Here is a 26,550-nt window from a genome sequence, read left to right on the forward strand (position 1 = left end):
ATTCATGCTCACACTCATACCTAGGGGCAATTTAAAGTGTCCAATCAGCCTACCCTGCATGTCTTTGGAATGTGGGTGGAAACCGTAGTACCGGAGAAAACCCACACAGGTGGACCAAGCTGGATTTGAACCCAGCCCTCAATTGGGAGGCCGACGCGCTAACCACTCACCCGCCGGACCGCCATTTAAAAAAAAAAAAATATATATATATTTGTGATTAATGCGCCCTGATGAATTTGAGTGTTTTAAGAGAGAATAAAAATAAGAGAAACATGAAACGAGGGAACGAGCCACAGTGTATAAAAATATGATCAGAAGCAAAGACCCACATTGATTTTTGCTGGGAGCCGCATGCGGCTCGAGAGCCACATGTTCGCCACCCCTGACTATAATGTTTAGGTCGAACAGGTCAAACAACCCATCATCGAATTACTGCACGCACTTGCGCATACACTTGCGCAGAGCAGCTGGTTGAGTTGAATATATTTGATGGGCATATCAATACATGTTTTCCAGCGTCCCACGAGAATATCATCTCTTTTCACCTCTGCAGTGAAGATTACGAGAAGGAGAGTCGTACAGTTTTACACAAGCAGCGACCAATACGTAGCCGGGAATGTTTGTTGGCGTCATAGGATACTGGCTGATGAGGAAGGACGACAATGACCGGACACTACACAGATGGTCTGTTATATGGCACCGCATGAAGGAGTGGCTGCTTCACTCTTACTGTATCACATGCTAAATGCACGGCGAAACTCCATAACAGTGCTTTTTGCGACTATTGTAGCCGGATAATTTGGAAGGAAACAGTCATGGCTCTTTAGCCAACGTTGCCCATCGAGCTTTTAGGTAACCAGGTAGCAAGGTAAGTCAACCATTCGACTGCCCCGACTGAAATAATGCGCTTAAATCATTTTTGATTTTTGATAACTTGTTTTCTAGAAAATAAGCGTTAATTTATCTGTAATTGGGTGCAGGTGCATCACTGACAGTAGATGCGGATGTAAAATAACAATCTTTATTTGTCTCTTTGCCTTACAATTAATGTATTTTACAATAGGTAGTGGACAACAAACATTGTAGATTTAATTTTACGACGATCAGGTTCCAGGAAAATCAGATATTTAATCCAAGCGTTGTATACTATCGACACCGTTTTCTTTTTCAATAAACACTTTACTGTTATTTATTAAATTATTGTCGACAGGAACAGAATAAATACTACAACAGCTGATCAGGTATGTGGCATGACATTATACAGTATATTACACGACTGCAAACTGCACCAATGATAACACTGCATATTTAGATTAAGGGCCCGGGTGGGGCGAGTGGTTAGCGCGTCGGCTCTGGGGTCTGGGTTCAAGTCCAGGTCGGTCCAGCTGTGTGGAGTTTTCATGTTCTCACCGGGCCTGCGTGGTTTTCCTCCGGGTACTCCGGTTTCCTCCCACATTCCAAAAACATGCATGATAGGCTGATTGGACACTCTAAATTGCCCCTAGGTATGGGTGTGAGTGTGCATGGTTGTCCATCTCCTTGTGCCCTGCGATCGGCTGGCCACCGATTCAGGGTGTCCGCTGCCTCTGGCCCAGAGACATCTGGTAATGGCTCCAGCACCCCTTGCGACCCTAATGAGGATAAAGCGGTTCAGAAAATGAGATGAAATGAGATTTAGATTAAGTCTTCTTTTTCTTGTGTTCAAACCTCATGAGGTTCGTCAAAAGATGTCTTTGGTATGTTTTAATGACGGTAGGTCAGGTTTACGTTCCAGCATGTAATGACACAGTGAGCATTTACTTTGGAAGAAATGTCAAGACTTTAAAATACAGACAATAATGTTGTCGACAAGAGACTCAAGGATCTACCTTGCTTGAGTTCCCGGAGAAAACCCATGCAAAGAGAACATGCAAACTCAACACAGTGAGGACCGACCTGGGATCGAACCCAGAATTGTGAGGACGATGTGCAGACCCCTCTAATTAAATACTAGAAATACTATGTATACATTTATGCCATTGACTACTTTCAATAATCTGCTATTTAAACCTTTGTGCCCATCTTTTTGTCATAGGCTCCTGTAGTTCACTTCCTACTGAAACATTAGCCAGGTAGATTAGACTTTCTCCGCTCGCCAAGAATGTCTTTCAAATACATTTAGATCATTCATGTTTTCATATCAGTCTAGGGTCAACTGAGTCTGCTGAAAAACTTTATTCCTATGATTGGAGCTGGGTGATATGACAAAAAATGTTATCATGATAAAAAAATTATCAGTCTATCGATAATTGTCACGATAACTATCACATCTTTTTCAAATTTTAAACATCAAACTACTGTGAATAAGAAAATAAATCACTTTCCTCCTTATTCAAAAATGAAAGTAACTATGTTACCTTTACAAGAAAAGAGAATATGAAATATGATGATTTTAAAAAGTATTTTTGTTCTGTTGTGCAATAAAGATAAGACAACTCCCTCCGTACACTATGAAAAGTAAAGAATAAAACCTGCATACATTTTGACTGGCATCTAATTTTTTATAAATTCGCCTTCAAACCAAAAGTGGCTGTGCAATATGGAATACGTAAAATAATCAACTTTTTCAGCTTCACAAAAAGAAACAGTGTAAATTTCCCTAAATGGTGTTTTGTGCCTTTTGCCCAAAGTCAGCTGGGATAGGCTCCAGCAACCCCCACAATCCTTACGAGGGTGCGCAGTACGGAAGATGAATGATGAATGAATGCAAATATTCAATGTAAATTTAGCCTGTGGGTTTGTTACTCTTTTGCAGGGTTTATGGATCTGCTAAAATACCACGAATGTGTATGGGTTTGGACTGTGATATAATTGCAGGAGTATCAACTTGCTCTTGCGTTTGACTGTAGCGTGTACTCATTTCAATTTTTGTATGTAATAGATCATTCCTTCCTTCTGTGATGGCAACTTCAAAAGAAAAATGCAAGGATGGAGTCCGACAGGAGGAGTATAATAGAGAAGCTAGCAACATTCCCTGTCCAGGTGACACATTACCTTGGAACTTGTCGAAACATCAATGGGCCAAACGCTCCAAATCAACTTCAGGGGAGGTCCTTGATCCAGCTGAGAGGGCCGTTATCCGGATTGCAGGTAAACTTGGTTTAAAAAACAACATTGTCTATTCTGTTAACACTGTTCCAGCAATAAAATGATGCATCTATAAACTCATAATTAAATCTGGATTTTCAGTATTTTAGTCCCAAATATTTTGGAATATTGATGTGTATAATTGGATTGGATTGGATAACTTTATTCATCCCGTATTCGGGAAATTTCGTTGTCACAGTAGCAAGAGGGTGAGGATGCAGGAATAGGAAAGGTATTTTAGACATAGATAGATAGGTAATAAGTAAGTTAATAAATAAATACATGAATAAATATATAAATAAATAAGTGTGTTGCTTAGCACATGTATACATACATACACATAAATGTACATGCATGAGCATGTATGATGCATGCATCATAATGATGCAAACCTATTGTGTGGGAGTATAACTATGATACTGCTGGCTAAAATGATTATTTATTCCTGCATCAATTTAATTCTGGTGCAAATTGAAACTCTTGCGTTTGACTGTAGCATATACTCATCTCAATTTTGGTATGTAATAGATACATTTTAGACTACACATGCTGTATGTTCACATGATCATTGCTAATAATAATGTGTAATTTTGTAGCCTCAGTTTTTTCTGATTGAAATGCAACACTGATATGGTAATTCTGCTTGAGTCTCCATTGTGAAACCGTTATCTGGCAGCCTAGAGGATAAGGGGATTTTGTGCGCTTCCAAATTTTGATCCTGGTTGGTGTACCATTCCTGGCCACCAATTTTACACATAACTCATTTAAGCAACTGTATTTCACATGAAGATTACATGAAACAAGGCGTATCTTTTACTGGCACATCACAAAGTCATCATTAATAGATATCCTGTGAGTGAAAGAAAAATATTGTTAGACATTTACTGCTCAAGGTTACTTCTTTCCCCACAGTAATGTGACGTATTTTACTGTCAAAATAGGAAACACATTTTTACGTTTGGACACTGTAAGGGCAGCGAGACTGTTTTCAAGTGTGGTCATTTTATACTTTATAGACAATAGGGTGATCATATCCAAGCCAACCATTGTGACTCTGGGCATACATGACTTATTCATGTTAAGGGATAAGCAGGGGCATTTGTGTTTTGAAAAGTAGTGTGTACAGGTGTTAGAGGCATTTAGTGTTAATTTTACATCCGGAAGATAGTTGAATCAAAACTAAAAACTTTAAGCAATGATGAATGAATATGTAGTCTAAATGATCATAATACATTATCATGTTAGGGTCATATTATCGTGCTACAGGCAATCATTCAGTAATTTCTAAATTGAACTTAACTCATGCAAATGATTTCTATTGTATAAATTAACGATGTATCATTTGCCGACCCCAATCGGCAGAACAGTAGTCAACATTGGTAGAATCCCAGGGATTGTCATTGTCATTTTAAATGCACAAAATGTTCGCTGATATTGAAGTCCAGTAAAGCTCCATCATATCGGCCTCTCAATGTCATTGTTGGACAGTTACACAACCTATCATGTTCGCCCTAGCAGTCACTGTAGGATAATTACTTTCACTTTTAAACACGTGACTGAAAAACTCATTTAACCCTGATGAGAGAGTATGCACATAGGTTCAACTTTGCAGATGTACATGGAGGACACTGCACTTCTGAGATGGCGGTTTTTATCTACGAAAATTAATCTTGTACTTTGAACGGAAAAGTCACATAATGTGCACCATGACCTCCATGGTCACCAGTTGTGGTAGTGCCTTGATCTCTCTTAGACTGAAGCAAGCAGATGAAAGAGGCAGAGCTGTGTGTATTTCCCAATTCAGGGGCTGCATACTCAGAGTGAGCATTTGAAAGCCATTTAAGTGCACAAAATTGAGTCCCAATCCCTTATAACTGAATGATTCTCCTCTCATACACTCAGGAAGGGTTGTCTTTTTCGTTTAAGTCAGACTAATTTGGGGGAATGCAACACTTCCAAGCATCATTACAAAACTTTTCATGCTGCTACCACCGCTGCATTTATGTTAAATCCTTCAACATTTGCTTTATTTAAAGACCCATATCACGTGGGTATTTTTTTACTGAATTTGATAGTTGGAGTTTGCTGAGGCTCAACCCATTGTTCTTTTCGTTGTAAAATAAAAAAAAAACCCACAAAAAATGCTTTAATCCTATTTTGCTGTTTTTAAAAATGTTGCAGTACAGTGGTACCTCGACATACGATCGTAATCCGTTCCGAGACTGAGATCGTATGACGAGATTCTCGTAACTCGAGCGGACGTTTTCCATTGAAATGAATGGAAAACAAATTAATTCGTTCCAGCTCTCTGAAAAAACACCAAAAACAGGATATTGGATTGGAAAAATGTTTTATTTCTTCTAATTCGCCATCTATTAACAAAGTAACACATAACTAGTGGTTTAATAGTAATAAAATGTGTTTAATCTAACTAAAATTGGGCAGATTTCGCCGACGGGAGACAGAGACGTTTGGGGGCGTGGGGGGGTGGGGTTCTTTTTTTTTTCCACGACAACGCACTCGTAAACGGAACAAACTAATTTAAATTAACTTGGATTAATATATACAGACACTCAAACATACGTTTAATGTAACTTTACACAAAACTGAATTCTAATTTTGTTGTAATCTTTTGTTACCTTCGTTTTCCGGGTTGGCGGTTTGCCACGCCTCCACCCTCACGTTCGCTATCGATGGACTGTTTGCTGTTGTATTGCCTTCAAAATATTCCGAAAATGATGCACACAAATGTCCTCACAATAGGATAACGCACGACCACTTGCCAACGAGAAATAGTCTTTAAAGAACGATCGCGGGAGCTTCTTTTCTTAGAAAGAATAACAGGAAATACAATAGTTGAGCTTACCCACGTATTGATTGTGGGTAATGAAGTTTTATTCTGAGAAAGGTTGCCATTGCCTATGGGTGTTGTGTGCACGAGTATACTTCATTACCCAGAAAGCCCTCTTTTTGCCCGCGGATGCGCGTTGTGCGTTTCCTGGTCGTAGGAGAAACTCGTCTGAATTAATCGTTCCGTGCTCGTAGATATTGTTATACACGAAAGATATGCAAAAAAGACAGTGCCATGGCCACCTGGTTTGGTCGCATCACGAAATTTTGATCGCATGACGGGCGAATTATTCGATCGAAATTTCCGCCGTAAGACGAGAATTTTGTATGACGAGCGGTCGTATGACGAGGTACCACTGTACTTCTGCGGAATGACATCACGAAAATGCTTATTGTAATTTCTCAACATGCTCTGACGTCAAATGCAATCATATCAGACGAGCTACATTTTAGGAGTTCAAACACATTGTATTTTCTTGTCCTACCCACAAGAGTTACAGACCCATAAAGTACATATACACGAAGGAACGCATTAGTCTAATGAAACAACTTTGAATTCAATAATGTTCACTGTATTTTAAATTTCTGGTATAATCTAACAATACTCTCAGTCACTGTATGATCTAAGTCCTTTTTAACCAGCCGCCTAAAGGATTACAACTCTTGCCTCCAGTGATGGATGTTTATTAAGTTTGACATTTCATTTTTTGGCTGGAGATATGCATCAAGCATAAAAGGATCTTTGTGAGTTTCATTGCTTACTAAAGTTAAATGCCACTGAAACACATTTCTCTGTCCAGGATTTTATTACTTCATACAGGCTGTTGTTTGACACCTTCAATTGAAAAGGGGAATATCTAGCTTGACATTTTCCAGAAAGATACAGTACAGCTCTGTGTAAAAGTGACTGTTCACTAGACAGTAATAAACAATTTTACCAGTAGGTGGCAGTTTATGTCAAAGGAGCTCGTTGAAAGCGTTCCTCCTGAAAGATGACCACATCCTCTGGAAAATATGCCTCACTTTCCACTCTAACTTCAAACTGCATTGACCACATAGACTACCCATTGTAGTCTTAGAGTTGCAGACAATATGAGTGATCCTCTGAGATGTTGCCATGGAGACATAATCGCTTTAATTCTCCTCTTTACAACTGTGAATTTTTCCACTTGGACCTTTTATTTCAGAAAACCCTTCCCGATAAATGGCATAAAAAATTGCCAGGAATTATATGGTATAGATTCGGAACACTTCCAAGTTCAACACGTTGAATGCCAGAAAAACAGTTAGCCTTTTGTAATTTTATAATATTTCTTTAAACATGAATCATGGGAACCCTTGTCAGACATCCTTTATAGTTTGCACATTTTCTGTGTACTCAGGCTACTTTACAAACAACAGACCTGCATGTTAGTTGTTCGGTAATTCATTCATTTTGCTTATCTTCACAAGGGCCGAGGGGGTGCTGGAGTATATCCCTGTGGGCAGTAGGTAGAGAAAGGGGGGCACCATTAATTGGCTGCCAGCCAATTGTAGGCCACACTGAGATGAAAAACCATTTATGCTCACACATGCCAAGGGGCAATTCAGAGCAGGGGTGCCCATTACGTAGATCGCGATCGCCAATGAACTATGGGTAGATCGCACTACAAAAACATTTTGATCCCGCCCCTCTGTTGATTTCCGTAGCTAGGCTCTTATGAATTTGGCATGTCCGCAGTAAGCTTTAGCATGAATTGAGAGTGGATCTTCACCCCCGTTCCCTGCCTCTCCCATACATGTGGATAGAGTCTAATGCGAGGCATAGCATTCATTACATATCATATTTGCTGAGCTTTGTCAGTGGCCTGTTTAAAAGGTAGATTCTGGAAGGTCAACTCCTTGCAAGGAAAAATGTTTGAACACCCCTGATTTAGCATGTTCAACTACCCTACCCTGTATATATTTGGAATGTTGGAGGTAACTGGAGTACCCAGAGAAAACACGCACAGGGAGAACATGCAAACTTCACACGTGTGTTTCACCGTGCTCAGGCCGTAAGCGCACTTCCTTTTCACTGCACACTAACATTAGTACTTCTGCGCACCCCGTGTTGTAAGGCTGGAGGCAATCAGTTAGGGTGAATCAGGAATGTGTGTTTTCGAAGATGTCGAGATCCAACCGAGGTTGTTGTTGCTTGTTTTTTTCTTTGTATGCATGGTATGCCAATGAATAGTTTGAGCGTGGGGTAAAAGACGCTGCTAAGTTTTGCCCTAATTCGTCCTTCCACTTCAGCGCACGCTTTAGAGTCCATAGGGAACAAACAGAAACACACAGACAGACAGACACGCACACGCACACACAGACAAAGATGCATTTATTAAAGGGTTGTCATATTATGTTTGCTTTTGGGGACCGAAGCAGTGAAGTTAAACATTGAGCGCCTTGGCCCAAAAGTCTGTGGAGGTTAAATTGGCAGTTCGGTCAGTCCATAGAGATCGAACAGATAGACACACACACAGACAATGATGCATTTATATAAGGGTTTAGATAAGTATTGGGTAGCACAGCTTGGAGATCAGGTTGCTACATGCATGTCGTCCATATTATTGGATTGCAATATAGCAGATGAGGATATTATATGGCATAGTTACTCACAGACCCTTCATTACAAGGCTGGCAAAAGCATTGCTGCTAACTGTTAGTGGGAGAAGTGCATGGGTGATCCATTTACAACTGTGAGCAGGGTGATGCTCAACAATTCACCATACGCATATCGGAGGTATGCACAAACGCCGGGTATCGTGATAAAGCGCAGCCAAGGAAAATTACCAACCTAATTTTTATTTACCTTGCAATTAATTGCACGCGACAGAGTAAGTATCAGCTATAAACTTCGATGTTTTAGTGATTAAAGGATGCATTCATTCATTCATTCTACGAAACCGCTTATCCTCATAAGGATCGTGGGGAGTGCTGGAGCCTATCCCAGCTGACTTTGGCCACCAGGCGGGGGACACCCTGAATTGGTGACGGACAACCATTCATGCTCACACTCATACGTTGGTGCAACTTTATAGTATTCAATCAGCCTACCATCCATGTTTTCGGGAATATGGGATGAAACCAAAGTGCATGGAGATAACCCACTCAGGCCCAGGGAGAACATGTAAACTCCACACAGGTGGACCGACCTCGAATCCAACCCAGGACCCCAGAACTGTGTGGCCGACGCACTAACCACTCATCTGCCAGGGCGCCCATTAAAAGATACTAATACATATTTGATAACAGTTACCATACCTTTTGATATTCCATTTCATGAATCTTCTTGCCTCTACTAAAGCAAGTTAGGCAACAGAGCTAGTTATTTAGTCCTCCTCTTAGTTTGTTTATTTTGGATACATTTAGCTGTGAGTGAGGCTATACTGTTTAATTGATTGAAGGCACTGCCCCATTTGTGTTTTTGTCTTTCGGGAAGAGAAAGGGCCACACTATTCAAGATTCAACTCCCCCGTGCCCGTATCGCTACCGTTTTGAATGTCCGCAGCTTGTTGATCCTTTTCGTCTTCTTTTGTCAAGATTTATGGCAGTCGACAGTCAGAATGGCAGTCGACAGTCAGAACCCTTCTAGTTACAATCGGATGGATCAATTAGACAATGGAGGCATATGAAAACCTTGAGAGACCCTGGTAGGGCGTATGATTGCCCAATGATACTTATGGAGACACGATTTGCAATAGCACAGTGGGTTTTCAGGTATGAAACTGTTACCTTTTTAAAAACGTGCATGAGCTAAAGCATGGAGTCACATTCGCTCGGTTGCCAGCTTCCCTGTAATAAATGATAATTGTTAACGAGAACTAAAGGTGTAGGATGCAACAACCAATGTGCCTGTAACAATTAACTTAACTCTGAATTTGATGTATGCATGCAACTCATTAAACAATTTTCCACTTTGTTTTAATAATTTCAGATGAGCTTGGTCCTAGGGAAGCTTGCGCCTTAATATAGTAAATAACTTTGTTTTTATTAAGCTACCTTTGGTAGTGTTGTGGAATTTCTGTGTTTGTTTTTGGCATTGTCACTTCAGTGCAGAAATTTCTCTAGATTATCTGAATTGTTTGATTATAGTACTACTACATTTAGACTGTGGAAGTTAAAATCCCTCAACGCCTTGGACTCGTACAAAGGACTTAGTTGCACACAGATGTTCAGAGTGCTAAGTTACTAACTTACTTACTTACTACTTGTTCTTTATAGGAGTTTTCATAAAGTCCACTTACTCAAAAGCACTGTTTTTGCATCACCAAATTTTAGTAAATTCTTAGGTACTGCAACACACGCTAAGACATTTTGGAGTATCTAAGAAGGTCTTCTGAGTCTACACCGCCATCAATGACATTCCAATTGAGTTGAAGTGTTACCAGTAAGGGCAATGCTTGAACTCTGCTCTTATTACTTTGCAAGCCCAAGCGGTGAGTGAGGGCCTACCCTCGTAGTCAGTGTATCTTTAAAAGGAGGGGCCGGACGTCTCTATTCGTTTTTGTGAGGGTGTGTGTGCGTGTGTTTGGGGATGTGTGTGAAACTGGACTGTGGAATGAAGTTGGCAGCTGTGGAAGGTTCACACACTGCCGAGAGGGCTGACAGAGAACAACATTGACTTCTTCACAAACTTACAAAAGCCTCTGACACGAACTAATTGAAATCACGAAGAAGAAGCCTCTGAGGAGAAGAAAGAAAAGAGGGTGAGAGAAGGGGCATGGCCATGTACGAACCTGCGTACCTGCCTCCGGACGCTGAGGAGCAGGACTTCATCCAGGCTTACGAAAGCGTCAGAGAGAAGTATAAAGGTGGGAAACAGTATGATGACATATTGTGTTTCTCTACACAATTTCACATTTTGGTGAGAATGCAGAGGTTGTCATTTATTTGTAGGGGCTATTAACTTTGTGTGTGTCAATATACTGCACTTGAAGCCTTTTATGTTGTTTGTGTTTGGAGTTGCAGTAATAGGAGCTATTGATTAAATAGATTGGAAAATGTGTAGTTTTGTCAATATTGTGTGTTGTGCGTGACCAGAGTCCACCAGTTTTATCAGTAAAGACCTGCTTTTTATGTATGACTCTAGCAAAAACTGCACTGCTCACCTTTGATCCTGTGAGGGTATTATGGAGGTTAAGTCTGAAGGATTTCCTGATTCTTTTCCAAAGGCATGCCAGTACTTGAATATCCATCATTTTACATTTACCCTAATTGTTTTGTCACTGGGTTTGTGTATCCTTAAGGCTGATTTCATACATTTTTATTTGTATTTTTTTGCCTTGGGAGACTATTATATTTGTGTCCCATACTTTGACTGTGTTGTGGGGTTAGGCATACGAGTTGTCTTAGTTGCTTCATGTCTTATCTGTCGTATTGCTTCTTGAGTTAAAATCCTTTCATGGAATGGTTACAACCATTATGTGCAGAAACTTATTTAACTCAGTGGTGGTTGCTCAAGTCAGCAATAATATATTCTTTGCACAAAATGTTTTGCAAATGCATATAAAAAACGGCAAACTAACGGAACAATAAACCAACCATATCAGGCAGGCTTTTTATATGAAACTCTTTGGCTGCCAATGGCCGTCCAATCAATTTTTAGCAATTGAATTGGATTGCTTATTTATCAATATTATTATTAAGATTCTTTCATTCATTTTCTGAACCGCTTTACCCTCAGTAGGGTCACAGGGGGTGCTGGAGCCTATCCCATCTGACTTCGAGCCAAAGGCGTGGGACACCCTGAATCGGTGGCCAGCCAACTGCAGGGCATGAGGAGACGGACAACCTTTCACGCTCACACTCATACTTAGAGGCAATTTAGAGTATTGAATCAGCCTGCATATTTTTGGAATGTGGGAGGTTCCCGGAGTACCCGGGGAAATCCACCCAGGGAGAACATGCAAACTCCACACAGGTGGACCGACCTGGATTTGAACCCAGGACCTTAGAGCTGTGAGGCTGACGCGCTAACCACTCAAGCTGCCAGGCCTCCCTGTTTTCAAGATAAATATTGTTGTTTTCTTGAATATTTCTGATTCGATTTTCTGTTGTATCTTTTTTGTTTTTTTGTCATGTCAATATATTTTACTGGTATACTTTCAAGTTTCAACAACATAAACAGCAGGATATCATGCTGATTTATCTTCAGGCCTAAATTAGACGCTCAGTTATGATCCTTTAAATGTTGTTGCATTTAGGATCCCTAATCAACATTTTGCAAGAACAGAAACAAAGTTAATCCAAATATAAATGGTTGTGAAAATGAATCCAAATTCTGTTTGTTTGTCTGGTTCTTTACAAGGTTATAGGAAGCCGCAGCTCACTCAGGCAGTTGTTTACATTTCACATGTCTTCCCTGTTGGACAAAATCAGTGTTGCATTAAGTTACTGGATGCACTCCTTATTAAGGCACATTGGTGACGACTTGGAAACCACAGCCCCCATTCCATATTATTATTTATTGTTTACAGTGTTCGTCGAAGCCAACCTTGTTTTTTTTTGTCTTAAACATTCAGATTCATTTGATTGTTTTTTATCTAGAGTCCAATGTTTAGAAAATGAAAAGGGAAGTGTGGTGTTTAAATATTTGCCTCTCTCTAATCATGTACTTAATCAGTGTTTACCCAAATGATTGTTACTAGTTACTTGATTAAATTTGGATTTTTTCTTAAAATTTCATCAATCACTTATTACAGATGATAGTTGAAATTTGGTGATGAGCTCCATAATTAGATTTAATTTATAATTCGGCGGTATTAGGGGACGAGCGGGGGAGGCTTATTGTACCGGTGAATCGTAATATAACAAAAACAAATTTAAATGAACTTGGATTACGATGCAGACACACTCAAATTAATTTAATCTAACCTTACAGTAAACTTAATTCTAATTTTGTTTTACATTTTTATACCTTCCTTCTCCCGGCCGGGTTGGCTGTTTGCCCTGCCTCCACCCTGACTTTCACTATCGATGGGCTGTTTGCTTTTCTAATCCCTTCAAAATATTCCGAAAATGATGCACACAAATGTCCTCACAATAGGATAACGCACGACCACTTGCCATTGAGAAGTAATATATACTCCTCGTACTAGTGATCGCTACGCCATTCGTGCTGAGTGACGGAAAAAAAACACAGGAAAAAAATGCAATGCTCCGCCCAGTGCTCGTAGATATCTGTTATACACGAAAGAGATGTGGCAAAAAAGACAGTGCGCCAAAATCATAAACAGCCTCTCATGTCTTGGCCACCTGGCTTTCTCGTATCTCGAAATTTGTCTCGTATCTAGAGATAATTATTTGCTCGAAATTTTACCCGTATCTCGAAATGCTCGTATGTCGAGGTACCACTGTACTACTAAAAATATCATCAGAGCGTTTTATAATTTAATTATATTGAGTCAGTCTGCAACTTCTAATATTACTCGCTGCTCGTCGGTATGAATGTTGGAGTCCAGACTGTCCTCCCAGTGACTATGTAGGCAATGTGTGCTATCAGCAGCTGATGCCAGTGTTCAACAGCCACCTAAAGGGGATTACCCTGTTTATGTTGGGTAAATTGCTGATGGCGCACAACCATCGCTGGCATCCATAATTTGTGAATGTTATGTAAGGGCCTATCCTATGGTCTGCTGGTCTTGAAATAATCCAAGTACTGTATAGCCAGGGACATATTAAATAATCCAATCATAATCTTAATGTGTTATAGTTGGCAAGCTATTTACTAGAATAAATTAATTTCCATTTTGTATTAGTTAAAAGTATTTGAATTGCAAATCATATAACTAATATAGGGGTCAGGTGGACACTGACCTCAAACCTCTAGTACACTTTTATTACAGAAAGTAGACAGTTGGCTGAAAATAAATGAATATACAGTTGTATGTACATACAATAGAGTTACCAGCCAAACAATAAAATACCCTGAAAGTTGAATTCATTTGTCGGGCAAGTAAACCAGAAAATCAGTTAGGGTCAAACTGCATCGCTTGAGAAGGTTGGCTTCCTTTTTGTAGCCTTTCTGACAATGTGCAACCAAAATGTTTTGCCCATTTTATGTTTTACAATTATGCTTTTGTTGTGGTCAGCATCCTGCAGTCTTGCATTGATCAGCACTGGAAGCTTAGGAAATACTAGATTACTGTGAGGCATGATAACACACTGCTGTAAAGAAATCCTTCAGGGCCTTTTAAGGGAGCAAGAGGTCCAACGGGATTCTTCCCCGGGCTTACATCCTTCCTGTCAGAAATTGAAATACTTTCTGAAAAGAAGCTACTGGCCTTTTTCAAACAAACACAACACATCTGCTACTGTTGTTGGTTGAACTATATGCACATAGCTTTAGTAAAAAATATTGTTTCCCCACTTGAATAGTGATTTGGGCAGTTAGGTAGAGAATAACAAAACACAAAACAGTTTCACACAATGATTTAGAGTGTGTCTTTGGCATTAGAACACAAAGTAAGTATATAAACATTCTGTAATTTGAAATGGCAAATGATAATTCCATTAACTACCATCTCCTGGTTAGTTACAAAAAAGATTCATTACCTTCACTCATCTTTCCATTTATCAGCTCCACACATTAATGCATGTGGAACTATGAGTGTGAAGAAAACCCTTTGGTCCTTGTTTCTTAAGTTAGTTGCCGGGATGTCTTCAGTACTCTCACCACAGGTGACAAACACAAACATCTTTTTTCTTGAGAAAGGAACAACCTTTTTTTTAATCATTTATCAACTTGGCTGACTTGTTATATTCCTTATTATTACTCCTATATACCCTCCCCCCTCCCTTTTGATTATTTTTAAATTAAGTGACTCCTTGTTGAATGTAGGAGTGGAAATGTCTTCTCTGCTGACATAGATCAAGAAATACTCGGTGATTACTTTCTAAGAGAATATAGAAATGATGCAAGCCCCCTGATTGAATGATTAGTATCGTACAGTGGACTGATGTTTGATAGTGTAAGCATATGTGTGAGTTTTCTTTGCTTGTTTTTTGTCAACCATTTCCTAATACTGAAAGGCTGTGACTTTATTGGTTGGGTATGGCATTCAGGGCAACTGGAGCCAGTGTGACAGTCACCAACCACAAAGTCCAGGAATGTCTCCACCGGTCACCCCTCACAGCTGACACTCAGGGTGAATGCACCTCATGTGTGTGTGCGCTCTCTCTCATTCGCTCAATCCGAGTCCCTCCTTTTTTCAGCATTTCTCCTTCGGTTCTCTTGCTAAGTGACAACCTAACACAGGAGTATCAAATTTGCAGCCTGTGGGCCAGAACTGTCAAGCTATAGTCCTATCTGGCCTACAATTTATTTTCTTCCTGTCAGTGAAATAAAGTTCATTATTAAATACGCAATTGTATTTTGGAACACTTTATTTAGAAATTAGCACCATAAAACTCAATATACATGGACTTGCAGAGTGAAATTGTTCCAAATTGTTTGTTTTAATGCTTTTGATTTGATTAAATATACAACAATTTGCAACAGGATAAGCTGTCAAATTGATTATTTGTATTCACTTTTTTAGATGACAAAAAATCAGTTGGTGAAATAAATATATACATACATAATACAAACACACATAATATAAACACAGCTTTTCCTATCATGACATCAAATTGCCATTATTGTGCCATTATTGCACCAAAATGACTATGACATCTCTGACCGAACATGAAAGTTCTTATAATTTTTTAACCCTCTTGCACAGTCTTGTAAATGACAAAACATGCAAGGAATTGGCACTTCATCTCCCTTAGTAGATCACGTAATCTCGTTTGAGTCTGGAATACCAAAGAAGGAGGAGACGTGTTAACTCGGCATGCCCCTCACTATAATTCTCTTCAGCTTTGACAGAAGATGAGGTAAGTTTTTTTAACTTCCTTAAATGGCAGGTCTGACTCCATGGGCTGCCTACTGTTCAGTTTCATGAAAGGTATGCATAAAAGCTTCAGAGGTAATAAAGAGCCTCTGACCATCTAGCATTTCTATTGACTGTGAGGTCCCTGAAGGGTGTGGCTGCTCTCCCTCAGTACAGGTCAACAGACAAACCCTGGAAAAAGGAAAAAAAATCCCTCCCATTTTTTCTTATCTTTCAGCACCAATCACAGCTAATTTAGGTCTTCCTGTAAAACTGGAGCTACACTTACCATTTATAGTTCATCAGGATACCGCGCCACCATGTAGCTTTTTGACCTCTTTTTGACATTTACAATACCTGTGCAAAGTAATAAGTTTGGGGAAATGTATCTTAATTTATGCAATACCTCTTAGAAATGTACTTTAAATCATAAAAAAAACGTGACCAAAAACGTGACGGGACGTTTCGTCGCCGGACGTTTGGTCGCCCGAACCCAAATGTCCGGCGACCAAACGTCCGAGTACCAAACAAGGTAAAACAACACGATCTATGCATCAATCAAAGCCAACAATGACCCTGAGCAGTTTCACTGAGCGGACGTGTGAGTGTATAAGAGTGTATGTACATGAGTTGTCCCCTTAGGAAGGGATGTCAGTCAGGGTCTTAACAAGTTCTCCAACAAAACACAATATAGGTCACATAAAACTACGGTAAATTTGGAGCTTTTCTTTAGCCTAATAATTAATAGGGCATTAAGTATGACAAAATAATAATTCACAGTTTGTATTTAGGGAATTTGAGCAACAATTTTAAATGGTAATTATCAATAACCTTCCAGGCGACCAAACGTCCGGCGACCAAACGTCCGAGTACCTAAAAAAATCATGATATAATAGCAGTGTCATTAATAACTCATTAAACAATGTTTACTATCTCAGTATAGTATTTGTACAATATCTAAAGATGACTTATTATAAATATTTATATTCCTCTTATAATTTAATGTTGACATTACCTGCTTCAGATCACATCAAATATTTGCAGTACTCATCAAAAACATTTTGGCTTGAAACAACTTTGTTCTGGGCCTGTTGGTGAGTGATTAGAGCGTCGGCCTCACAGTTCCGGGGGTGAGGTTTTGATCCCAAGTCGGGCCTCACCGTGTGGTGTTGCACGTTCTCCCAAGGCTTGTGTAGGGTTTTATCTGGGTGCACTGGTTTCCTACTGCATCCCAAAAATGTGCATGGTAGGCTGGTTGAACACTCAAATTTGCCCCAAGGTATGAGTGTGAGCGTGAATGGTTGTCCATCTCCTTGTGCCCTGTGATTGGCTGGCTACGGATTCAGGGTGTCCCCTGCGTGGTACCTATAGTTAGCTGGGATAGTCTCCAGCACCCCCCATGACCCTTGTGAGGATAAGTGGTTCAGAAAATGAATGAACTTTGCTGTAAAATGTGTCTTTTGCAGGTATATTACATTGCCTATGACCCTTTTACACTTCACAATGTTACTTTTGCCAACGGCCTAAAATAGCATTCATGAGTATCAATTGTAATCATGCTCTGGGAACTGTTGGGCAAAATGATGAACACAAGGTAGTAAGGTTTCATTTTCCATTCCGCTGTTGAGATTGTACAGTCATACAATTACTGCCAGCCGTTTGCAATTTCTCTGCTCCTGATTGTCATCACACAGAGAAGGCAGTGTTCCAGGCTTCTGTGAGTGAAAAGCCAAGAAGGATCATTGCTCAGCAAGCATCAGTCCTGGAATACAGTCATTCATTTTCCGCAGCACTTAACCTCACTGGGTTCTCGGGGGTGCTGGAGCCTATCCCAGCTAACTGTCGGCGACAGTTGCCAGCTAATTGCAGGGCACACTGAGACAAACAATCATTTATTAATAGTGTTCAACCAGCCTACCGTGCATGTTTTTGGGAAGTAGGAGGAGACACTGGTATCCAGAGAAAACCCACAGAGGCACGGGGCGTACAAGAGGAACCCACTGGGGATTGAAGCCTCGATTTCAGAACTCTTGCGAACCACTCTATCTTATAACATTATATTAAAACAAATCAGATTTTATTTAATAAAGGCATATTTATTAAATATAAATATAAAATACCCCTCACAGCTCCCTAGTCAATTTGTATAACGGAAATACTTTTATAAAGCCTTCTGTGGCAGACTACCAGAAAATGTGTCCAAAACTGTTAGGTGATAGTTCACAAAACTATTTTATTATTGACTAAAACAGGGTGTAGTGTCCTGGATGACGACAACACAGACTGGTTTATTCATATCCAGCGCTCTAAAGCCACTACATTGGGCTAGAGATTTCGGTGGCTATGTGACCTCAGGCTAGAGGAATGTTTTGTCTGGATGGCTACTGCAAAGCTAATCATTCTTATGAAGACAACTAAGAGTCAAATTAGACACTTTGAGTAATCTAAGTGCCCGCCCCCAACACTTAAACATTCTACAATCTGCAAAGCCAGACAGAAAAGTGATTTTTACAGCTATTGTATTACATAACATATCCGGGTCTTACATTATTGAACCTTGGAATTTAATATAAAATCACTTAAAATTAACCCAGAACTCGGGAAGGAACTTTCATTTTATTGGAATTTTCAAATGGTCTGGCAATGTGGGGATTTATAGGTCAGAGATTTAATGTCCATTCTGACTGTATACACAGTGAAACGGTAGGCCTGGCCACCACCATCCCAAAAAGATTGTTTTCAAATGTATCTTGCTGGTTTATATATATATTATATATATATATATATATATATATATATATATATATATATATATATATATATATATATATATATATATATATATATATATATATATATATATATAATATATAATATATATATAAACCAGCAAGATACATTTGAAATATATATATATATGTATATGTATATATATATGTATGTATATATATATATATATGTATGTGTATATATATGTATATATATAGTATATATAGTATATATATGTATGTGTATATATATGTATATATATAGTATATATAGTATATATATGTAACCAAAATATAATTAATATATGTAGATATATATTTCACCGTATAACCTTTGAGAGAGAAATCATAATGTGAAGGCTAGAAAATGTCTAATTACAAGGTCTTACACACTTTAGGATTTAGTTAGCCCACATTACTCACCAGTGAATGATCAAAAACAATTCTATCTCAATGAACAGAATATCCAAAAGAGAGCGAATAAACTATCGACATTTGTAAATGAGCCTCATTTCTTCTGTTTATATGCCACTAGAAGACAATTTCAGTAACTTACTGACCTGCCTGATCCTTTTTCCCTTGCCATGAACACTTGCGTAGACTCTGCTTCCTTTTGTCATCATTTTACTCTGCTCAACTTCCTCTTCAGGAAAACAGTCCAGTCCTGCTAGAAACATTTTGCCCTTTTGGTAATCCTTAGTGGGATGCTGCAAAGTTACCACCTAAACAATAGTTTTTTATTTTAATCTGATGCACAGATGAGCGGATCCTTGCCTTCCTTTGATTGTCTTCCTGATGTCTGAGGAATGTATTGAATGTCTTTTAAGTAGTTATTCAGTATAGCAGAAGGTGACTTTGAATCCTATTTTTCTAAACTACGTACACCCCTCGACCACTGCGAGTCTGTGCCAAGCAAAATGGAGATCTTAGGTTTTGGTAATTTCGCTGAAAACAAACATTCTTGTATAATGTGATATTCTGATACCAAAACGGTGACTAAAAGTTTGGAAGGTGTTTCCGTTAAACAAAAAAAAAGACATTCTTAATGGAACAGGAAATCATGAATAATATTTTCTATGCATTTTTTTATTTGCCAAATCTTTTCATTTAACTTCAGCACTAATCCCATAAAATTAACATTGTAATTGTGTTTCTGTGTTCAGCACAAACACATTTTGAAAAAAAAACCCAAAACAATACAGTTGAGGAATTTCTGGAGTCTTGAAACTTTTACTTGGTCTACTCCAAACCTTACTAGTTAAGCTCTACAGACTCCGATATAGCCTATTTTTTATGGCAATTTGCCTAGGCAACTGTAGGAAAACAAACAATAGTCCTGACTAGTTCCCCTACTTTGAGACAGAGAAAAGCTAAGGCTACCCCCTCCTACCTGTGGTGAACCCCAATATACCAAACCACTGGGCAAGTCTATATATGTTGATATTCCCACACCTGACTGGCATCTCTTAAAGGGTGCAAATACAAAGTGGAATGGAGTCAAATACCTGCCCAAAGAACAGGTTATTGAGTCCGAGCAAGAGATACCTCAAGGCTTTTCCCCATATTTTTAGCCATAAATTCTGCATAGTCGCAACAGCACAGACCCTTCTTAAGGAGTTTGACCAAAGCGCCTTTTTGGGGTTCTTCATCTCATAACGTTTTGCCCTCGGTTAGTCTTGCCTTAGCTTGGGATATGCATTAAGTATTATGAGAAACTCAGTTAGTGTTTCATTGTTTCATTTCAAATCCATTGTAGTGATGTAGAAAGGACAAATCTGTTTCAGTCTGTGTTTTAAATTATTTTGGATCTGCAGTGGTTGCACATTGGATGATTATGTAGCACGTCTCTCTCTGAGCTCTGAGATAAAGGGTTTAGTCCTGTGCTCCAAGTCTTGCTGTGTTCTTCCCCGTGCTTGTGTGCTTTTTACTCTTAAGTAACCTGGATTCTTCTAAAAAAAAGGGTGGTGGTTCATTGTTTGTAGGTGTGCTTGTGAATGTCAAAGGTTGACTGTCTACTGTAAACATGCCCTGCATACAACTTGTTGTGCTCATAGTATGTTAGATAGGCTTCAGCATCTCCAATGGGAGAAATATGTGTTGGACTTTTGAATGAGTTGTTAATCTGTTGATTGGATTGAATTGGATAACTTTATTCATCCCGTATTCGGGAAATTTCATTACGCTGATATCTATGTGCTGGGTTAATGTGTGTGTTGCTTTGCTGAAATGTAGCTAACCGTATCAATCATTAACCTATTTAGGTGTTTCCATCTGAACACCTGCCTCACAGTTCAGGTTTTACACCACAATGGCAAATATCTTAACTGCAACGTGTCTCTGTTTTCAGGATGTAATTGTATTGGGAATTTAGCACATCTATGGTAGACAGATTCGTCATTCAGCAGACAAAAAACTCAATCATATATACTTCCCTGTATATAACAGTAACTACGACTTGTATCGTCCTTTTTTTGTGAGGCTTATTTCAAGGCTCTTTCAAGAGTCTAAATTTAAAATGAACTAGAATGTTTCCAAAAAGACAAAATTGTTCTGTCCCATTCACCACCAAAGAACATACAATATGCAACCCTATCATTTTTTGAAAATGAATGAAAACCAAAATTCATAAAACTCATATAAATTGTCTATATTTGTTTTATTCGGCATCTAATGCCACAATCCTGCAAAACCCGGGAAGCACCGTTTCTTTTCAGACCCTTCATACACATACTGTACACAAATAGAGGCATTATAAAGGAGGGCGGCTCTGACCTGCGTGGGAGGGTGTTCGAGCGACTCCCATTTTGTTCGACGAAGCCTAACTTGTTTGGAAGAGAGGACAGATTATCGGGAGAGAAAGTTAAGACTCGGGACCCATTAGCTAACTGTGTGGGAGAGCCCTAGAGATTCAGGAATTTTTGCATCTTTAAAGTACTTTTGAAATTATGTTCTCTATGGCGTCCTTCACCTCGAGCAAAGGTAAGACACACTGCTGTGAGGAAATGAAAGGTGCAGATGCAAACAAAGCGAGGTAATAACAAAGCCAAGAGGTAAAGTGATCCACGTGGAAAGCAGACAGAGAATTTCAGCATTGTGGGAAGAATTCCACATGGGGGACATTGCATTATTGATTGTATGTCTGGATTACTTGTCTCATTGCATGCTGTTTGTAGATTGGTGAAATTTGGGATTTGCCCATTTTCTTGGATGTCCATTAAGTGCACTGAACACATTTATTAGTAAAGTGAATTAACAGACAGCTGTTTTAAACTTCTGTGGCAATTTGACAGTGGGCAGGTTGCATAGTACCCTTTAACAGTCAGTACCAACTTGCAAATGATATTTTACATTAGGATTTAGACATGTACTTTCCTTTCAGTACATGTGTTTCCTTATCTTGGTCCATTAATTTGAATAAAGTACGTACAATTGTTACAGCGTGAAGTCTACACAAAGACTTGCATAGGTGTCCTTGCTGAGTGAGATGCTTAGCTCTCCATCTTTTTTTTTTTTTAGAACATGGGCTAAATTTCTCACCAATCCTCTATCTGGCCACAAAATGATTTACTGGGCTCCCCAAAGTGAGGAGCTAGTGTTCATATTGTGGTGTTTTCTAGGCTGTTTGTTTGCAGGTCAGAAATTTGGAAGGTACACGTTCAATACAGCAAGTAGATGTTTGTATGAGAAAGACAGATGATTGTAAAAAATGACATGCACTCACATTAGTTCTGTTGGAATTCAGTATTTCCATTTTTATTAAAGGATGTTAGTGTGTGTGCACTATATTATTGTGGTTGCAAATTGCAACGTGGCAACTGCGCAGCATCAAATACCGATAGTTGTTTCTAATAAATAAAAATAATTTATACAGGGACAGTTTGTGAAAAATATACTTTTTTGACACAACAGTAATAATTAATTTTCTGCAATGCCATCCCATCTATTAGGTGTGAAATAAATTAAATAAATTATACCATTGTGCATCTTGGTTGCCAATATCCCAAAATCAAATTGAACTTGAAAGTGTTATATTTTAAATTCATGGCATGTACTTGAAAGTTGTCAAGGTGGGAATTTGGGATTTTCTTAGGATGCTTGCTGTATTCACCACATGCAAATTCTTCACACTAATTTATCAGTGCAGCAGGATGTTACTGGCTCCTCGAATGAAAAAAAAATCTGTCGAAATCTTGGCTCCTCGACTGATTGACTGTTGTCTCTTTTTTCTTCAGGCAATGGGCTGGTTGTAAACAATTAGACACTTGCAGTCACATTTTTCCAAGTCCTCCACCAGTCGGCTTGGTAACAAAAGGCATAACTCGGCATTTTATAGGCGGGTATGTTGAATTTTGGCTCATTAACCCGAGACCATCGCCCTGCAACTACATCCACCCCCCCCCCCCCCCCCTACATCCTGCGATTTAAGTGTTGTTGATATTAGTAATTATTTGAATTCTGATTGAGCATTGTCACTCAACTTCGCTGACTTTTGCCGTGAGGTGGCCACGTAGTCACACATAATCTGGTCATTTGTGAGTAGAATCTATAAATAAAATACTATAGTCGCAGGAGGTTTGGTTTCTTAACTAGTCTGGACTGAATTGCGTGCTACATTAAGATCTTATTGTTTTTGTTGTTTTGAAGTTGGGTAGTTTGCTTATGTTGGGTAAGCCGGGCGGACCTATTGACTTCCACCCACTTACTGGAGCCATATAGCAGTCACATCTAGACCTAGGACACTTGTCATTAAACTTACCAAACAATATTTAGCTTTTCAATCATTCACTTCTTCCATGATTTGCTGTTACTGCAAACCGTAAAGGTCCACATCTAGTAATGTTGACTTTTGTCTACCCAAAATATTTCCATAGCTTTCTGTCTAATCTCCTGGCTCTCACTTTCCACTTGAGAGCTCACACCTGAAACAAGACATACAGTACTAAAACTTTCTCTTGATTCGGTCTAAGCTTTTAGAATCTAAAAGAAACTAACTTTTACGTGCGACTAACAGACACAATGACTGAATATCCCTCACAATAAACATAATTCTCAAAATGTCGAATTGGCTTTAGACTAACATCCCCATCAAATAACTCTCCTTCTAGGATGATGTTAAAGGCTGCTAGAATATATTTTATTTCATAATAAAAAGTAGAGATGTTCTGATACAAAATTGTTAGCCTCGGGGCAATTTGAAAGCTATATTTTTAGACAATACAAAAATCAATCATTCATTCATTTCCCGTACTGCTTATCTTCACAATGCATGTATTAAATGACTAATCATATTTTGCATTCAAGTGAGTCTTGATTATACCTCCTGGAGAAATTCTCTGTTTGCAAATGTACCTTGATATCTTAATATTAATAGTTGACAGTGCTGAAATTTTCTCAAGACTGGATTGTTCACGATATTCTCCATAGTACTCCAAAATAATAGGTCTGATATCGTGTATCATATTGGACTAACAGTAATTAAAATCATACAAATCCTTCCGTGATCGAAAAGCTCTCAAAAAGTATGTAAAGTTAACAGGTCATGTTTGAGTTCAAGTGCAACATTCCACAGGTCAGCAGTGTCATAATGTGATGAGTTGTGACATGTTGGTTACAGCACAGAAAAAACTAGAACGCATACACATGCCAAACGACAATGTCACTCATATGTGGAATGTCCGACACTCTAGCAATATAATGTGGGTGGCAAATGTCAGCAATGTGGAATTCCCTCACGCAAAGTTGATGTAGGTTTGAGATTTCAAATATATCATCTTATGGAAGAGGCATTCAACCTTTTTCCCCTTTCATTTACATTATTACACGTCAATGTTTAGCCTAAATTTCCAAGAACAAACTGAATTATTTATCAGTCATGTGACCATTATATGATGACTATTCACAGACCAAAACAGATTGACTGGATATAAGAAAAAGTTACCTCATGATTAACCAATAGATTACTGAATGGATATTGTTTTTCGTGTGTGTTGTAAATTATTTTTATTAGTATTATTGTCGGACGGCCTGGCGGCTGAGTGGTTAACGCATCAGCCTCACAGTGGGGGACCTGGGTTTAAATCCAGGTCGGTCCACCTGTGTGGAGTTTGCACCTTCTCCCTGTGCCTGCGTAAGTTTTCTTCGGGTACTCGGGTTTCCTCCCACATTCCAAATGGTAGGCTGATTGGACACTCTAAATTGCCCCTAGGTATGAGTGTGAGCGTGAATGGTTGTTTGTCTCCTTGTGCCCTGCGATTGGCTGGCCTCCAGTTCAGGGTGTTGTCCCCCGCCTCTGGCCCAAAGTCAGCTGGGATGGGCTCCAGCTCCCTACGCTAATGAGGATTACGTGGTTCAGAAAATGAGATGAGATAAGCATTACTGTCACTTTAGGACATTTGCTTGCCGAGGAGAAGCAGTCAGTACACAATGCCCGGATAAATCATTCCTGTTTTATTTTTGTCCAGTAGATGGAGATATTACCCAACTGAGCAAAACAAAAGTTCATCCTGGCCACTACTTTTATCTTTAACTACTAGATTGTTTTTCAGGTGAGAAGTAATTTCAAAGTTGATTTTGATATGATGTTTGTCTGAAGCTTTCCGGCCAACTCAGTACCCCAAAGAGATCTCTGACCACATTTACTCAAAACATACTCGCGTGTGTACTTGCATCATTACAAAGAGGTTCAGGTTGAATGTTAAGTAGACAGGAATGTGCAAAGGTTTATTCATTGTTTTGACATAACTGGTCGATCCTTGACCTAGTCATCCATCTCATAGGCTGAGTCAAAACCTGTCTTTCCTGGTTAACAATAAATTTAGAAACTAATTTGGAATGTTTTAGAAACATCTGAGTGCTTCTATTGTCAATTTCGTACATGTATATGTACCCAAGCTCCTATCCTGAGCTTTGTCATCCAATTTGTTTGCTATAAAGATGAATTGTCGGCCGTGTTGTGGAAAGCAAGATAGCGATCAGGTGAAGGTTTAATTTAGCTGAGTACATTTCTTTCAATTAACTTTGTTCAATTAACTAACCCGCGTGAGAATAATAACAAAACATCCATCCAACCATCCATAAATCACGCTTTTTCTATTCCTGCTCCCCGAGACATTTTTTTTGGCATATCATGGTCACGCAACAACTCTAGGCATTGGGTGACCAATTCTATGCCTTACCATTCACATAAGGCTGCTTTTTGATTTACATGTGAGCACTGGAGAACAGTGGGGGGAAAAAGATTTAATTAGGAAAAAAAGGCATACATACACATGATATATTTTCATCTCAATTCTAAACATTAATGTTGACATATTATGCTTTAAGATTGATATTGTACAATACAGAACAGGTACAAAGTAGCTTTGTATTACAGAGCAACCTTCAACCTATTTTGTTCCATCTGATGCAACACCCTATCTAGTTCTTTTTTCTCAGTGTCAGACCTGCCTGTGTTAAACTTTTGGTGCATTGTTCAATGTTTTTATGAACCCTTAGGGAAGGGAAACGGGGTATTGTTCTACTTCTTTTTTTATGGTAGAGGCTTGAGTGGTGTTATCGTGGAAACAGGATATGGAGTCAACCAGCCATACTGATAAGACAAATGTTCTGGACACCTATGGTCACTGTATATCTTAATTATGCCGTTTATGGACCGCAACATTCATTAATTTCTAACTGCTTATCTTCACATCGTGGGGGGTGCTGGAAGCCTATCTTGGCTGACTTCGGGCAAGAGGCGGGGGACGAGGCGTGTGCAGTTTGCATGTTCTCCCTGGGGTTGTGTGGCTTTTCTCTGGGTACTGCAGTTTCCTCCCACAGCCTAAAACATGCAGAGTAGGCTGGTTGGACACTGTAAATTGCCCTTAGGTATGACAGAAAACCACTCACATTGCCACCGAGTTGGAATTGAACCC

General features: G+C 39.1%; 1 protein-coding gene across 4 annotated transcripts in view; it reads left to right on the plus strand.

The window, feature by feature from the left end:
* The first annotated feature begins 466 nt into the window (after positions 1-466).
* Positions 467-26,550, plus strand: part of plecb (plectin b) — an 86,517-nt gene continuing 60,433 nt past the window's right edge. For 3 of the 4 annotated variants that reach the window (XM_077598899.1, XM_077598904.1, XM_077598900.1), the window contains exons 1-2: positions 467-868; positions 2,921-3,129. In XM_077598899.1, the coding sequence (XP_077455025.1) occupies positions 2,940-3,129 (190 nt within the window). In that variant the 5' untranslated portion in view covers positions 467-868; positions 2,921-2,939. The remainder of the gene's footprint in view (positions 869-2,920; positions 3,130-26,550) is intronic. The other variant, XM_077598903.1, reaches the window with a different exon arrangement.

The sequence above is a fragment of the Stigmatopora argus genome, chromosome 4 (assembly GCF_051989625.1).
Source record: "Stigmatopora argus isolate UIUO_Sarg chromosome 4, RoL_Sarg_1.0, whole genome shotgun sequence".
Classification (NCBI taxonomy): domain Eukaryota; kingdom Metazoa; phylum Chordata; class Actinopteri; order Syngnathiformes; family Syngnathidae; genus Stigmatopora; species Stigmatopora argus.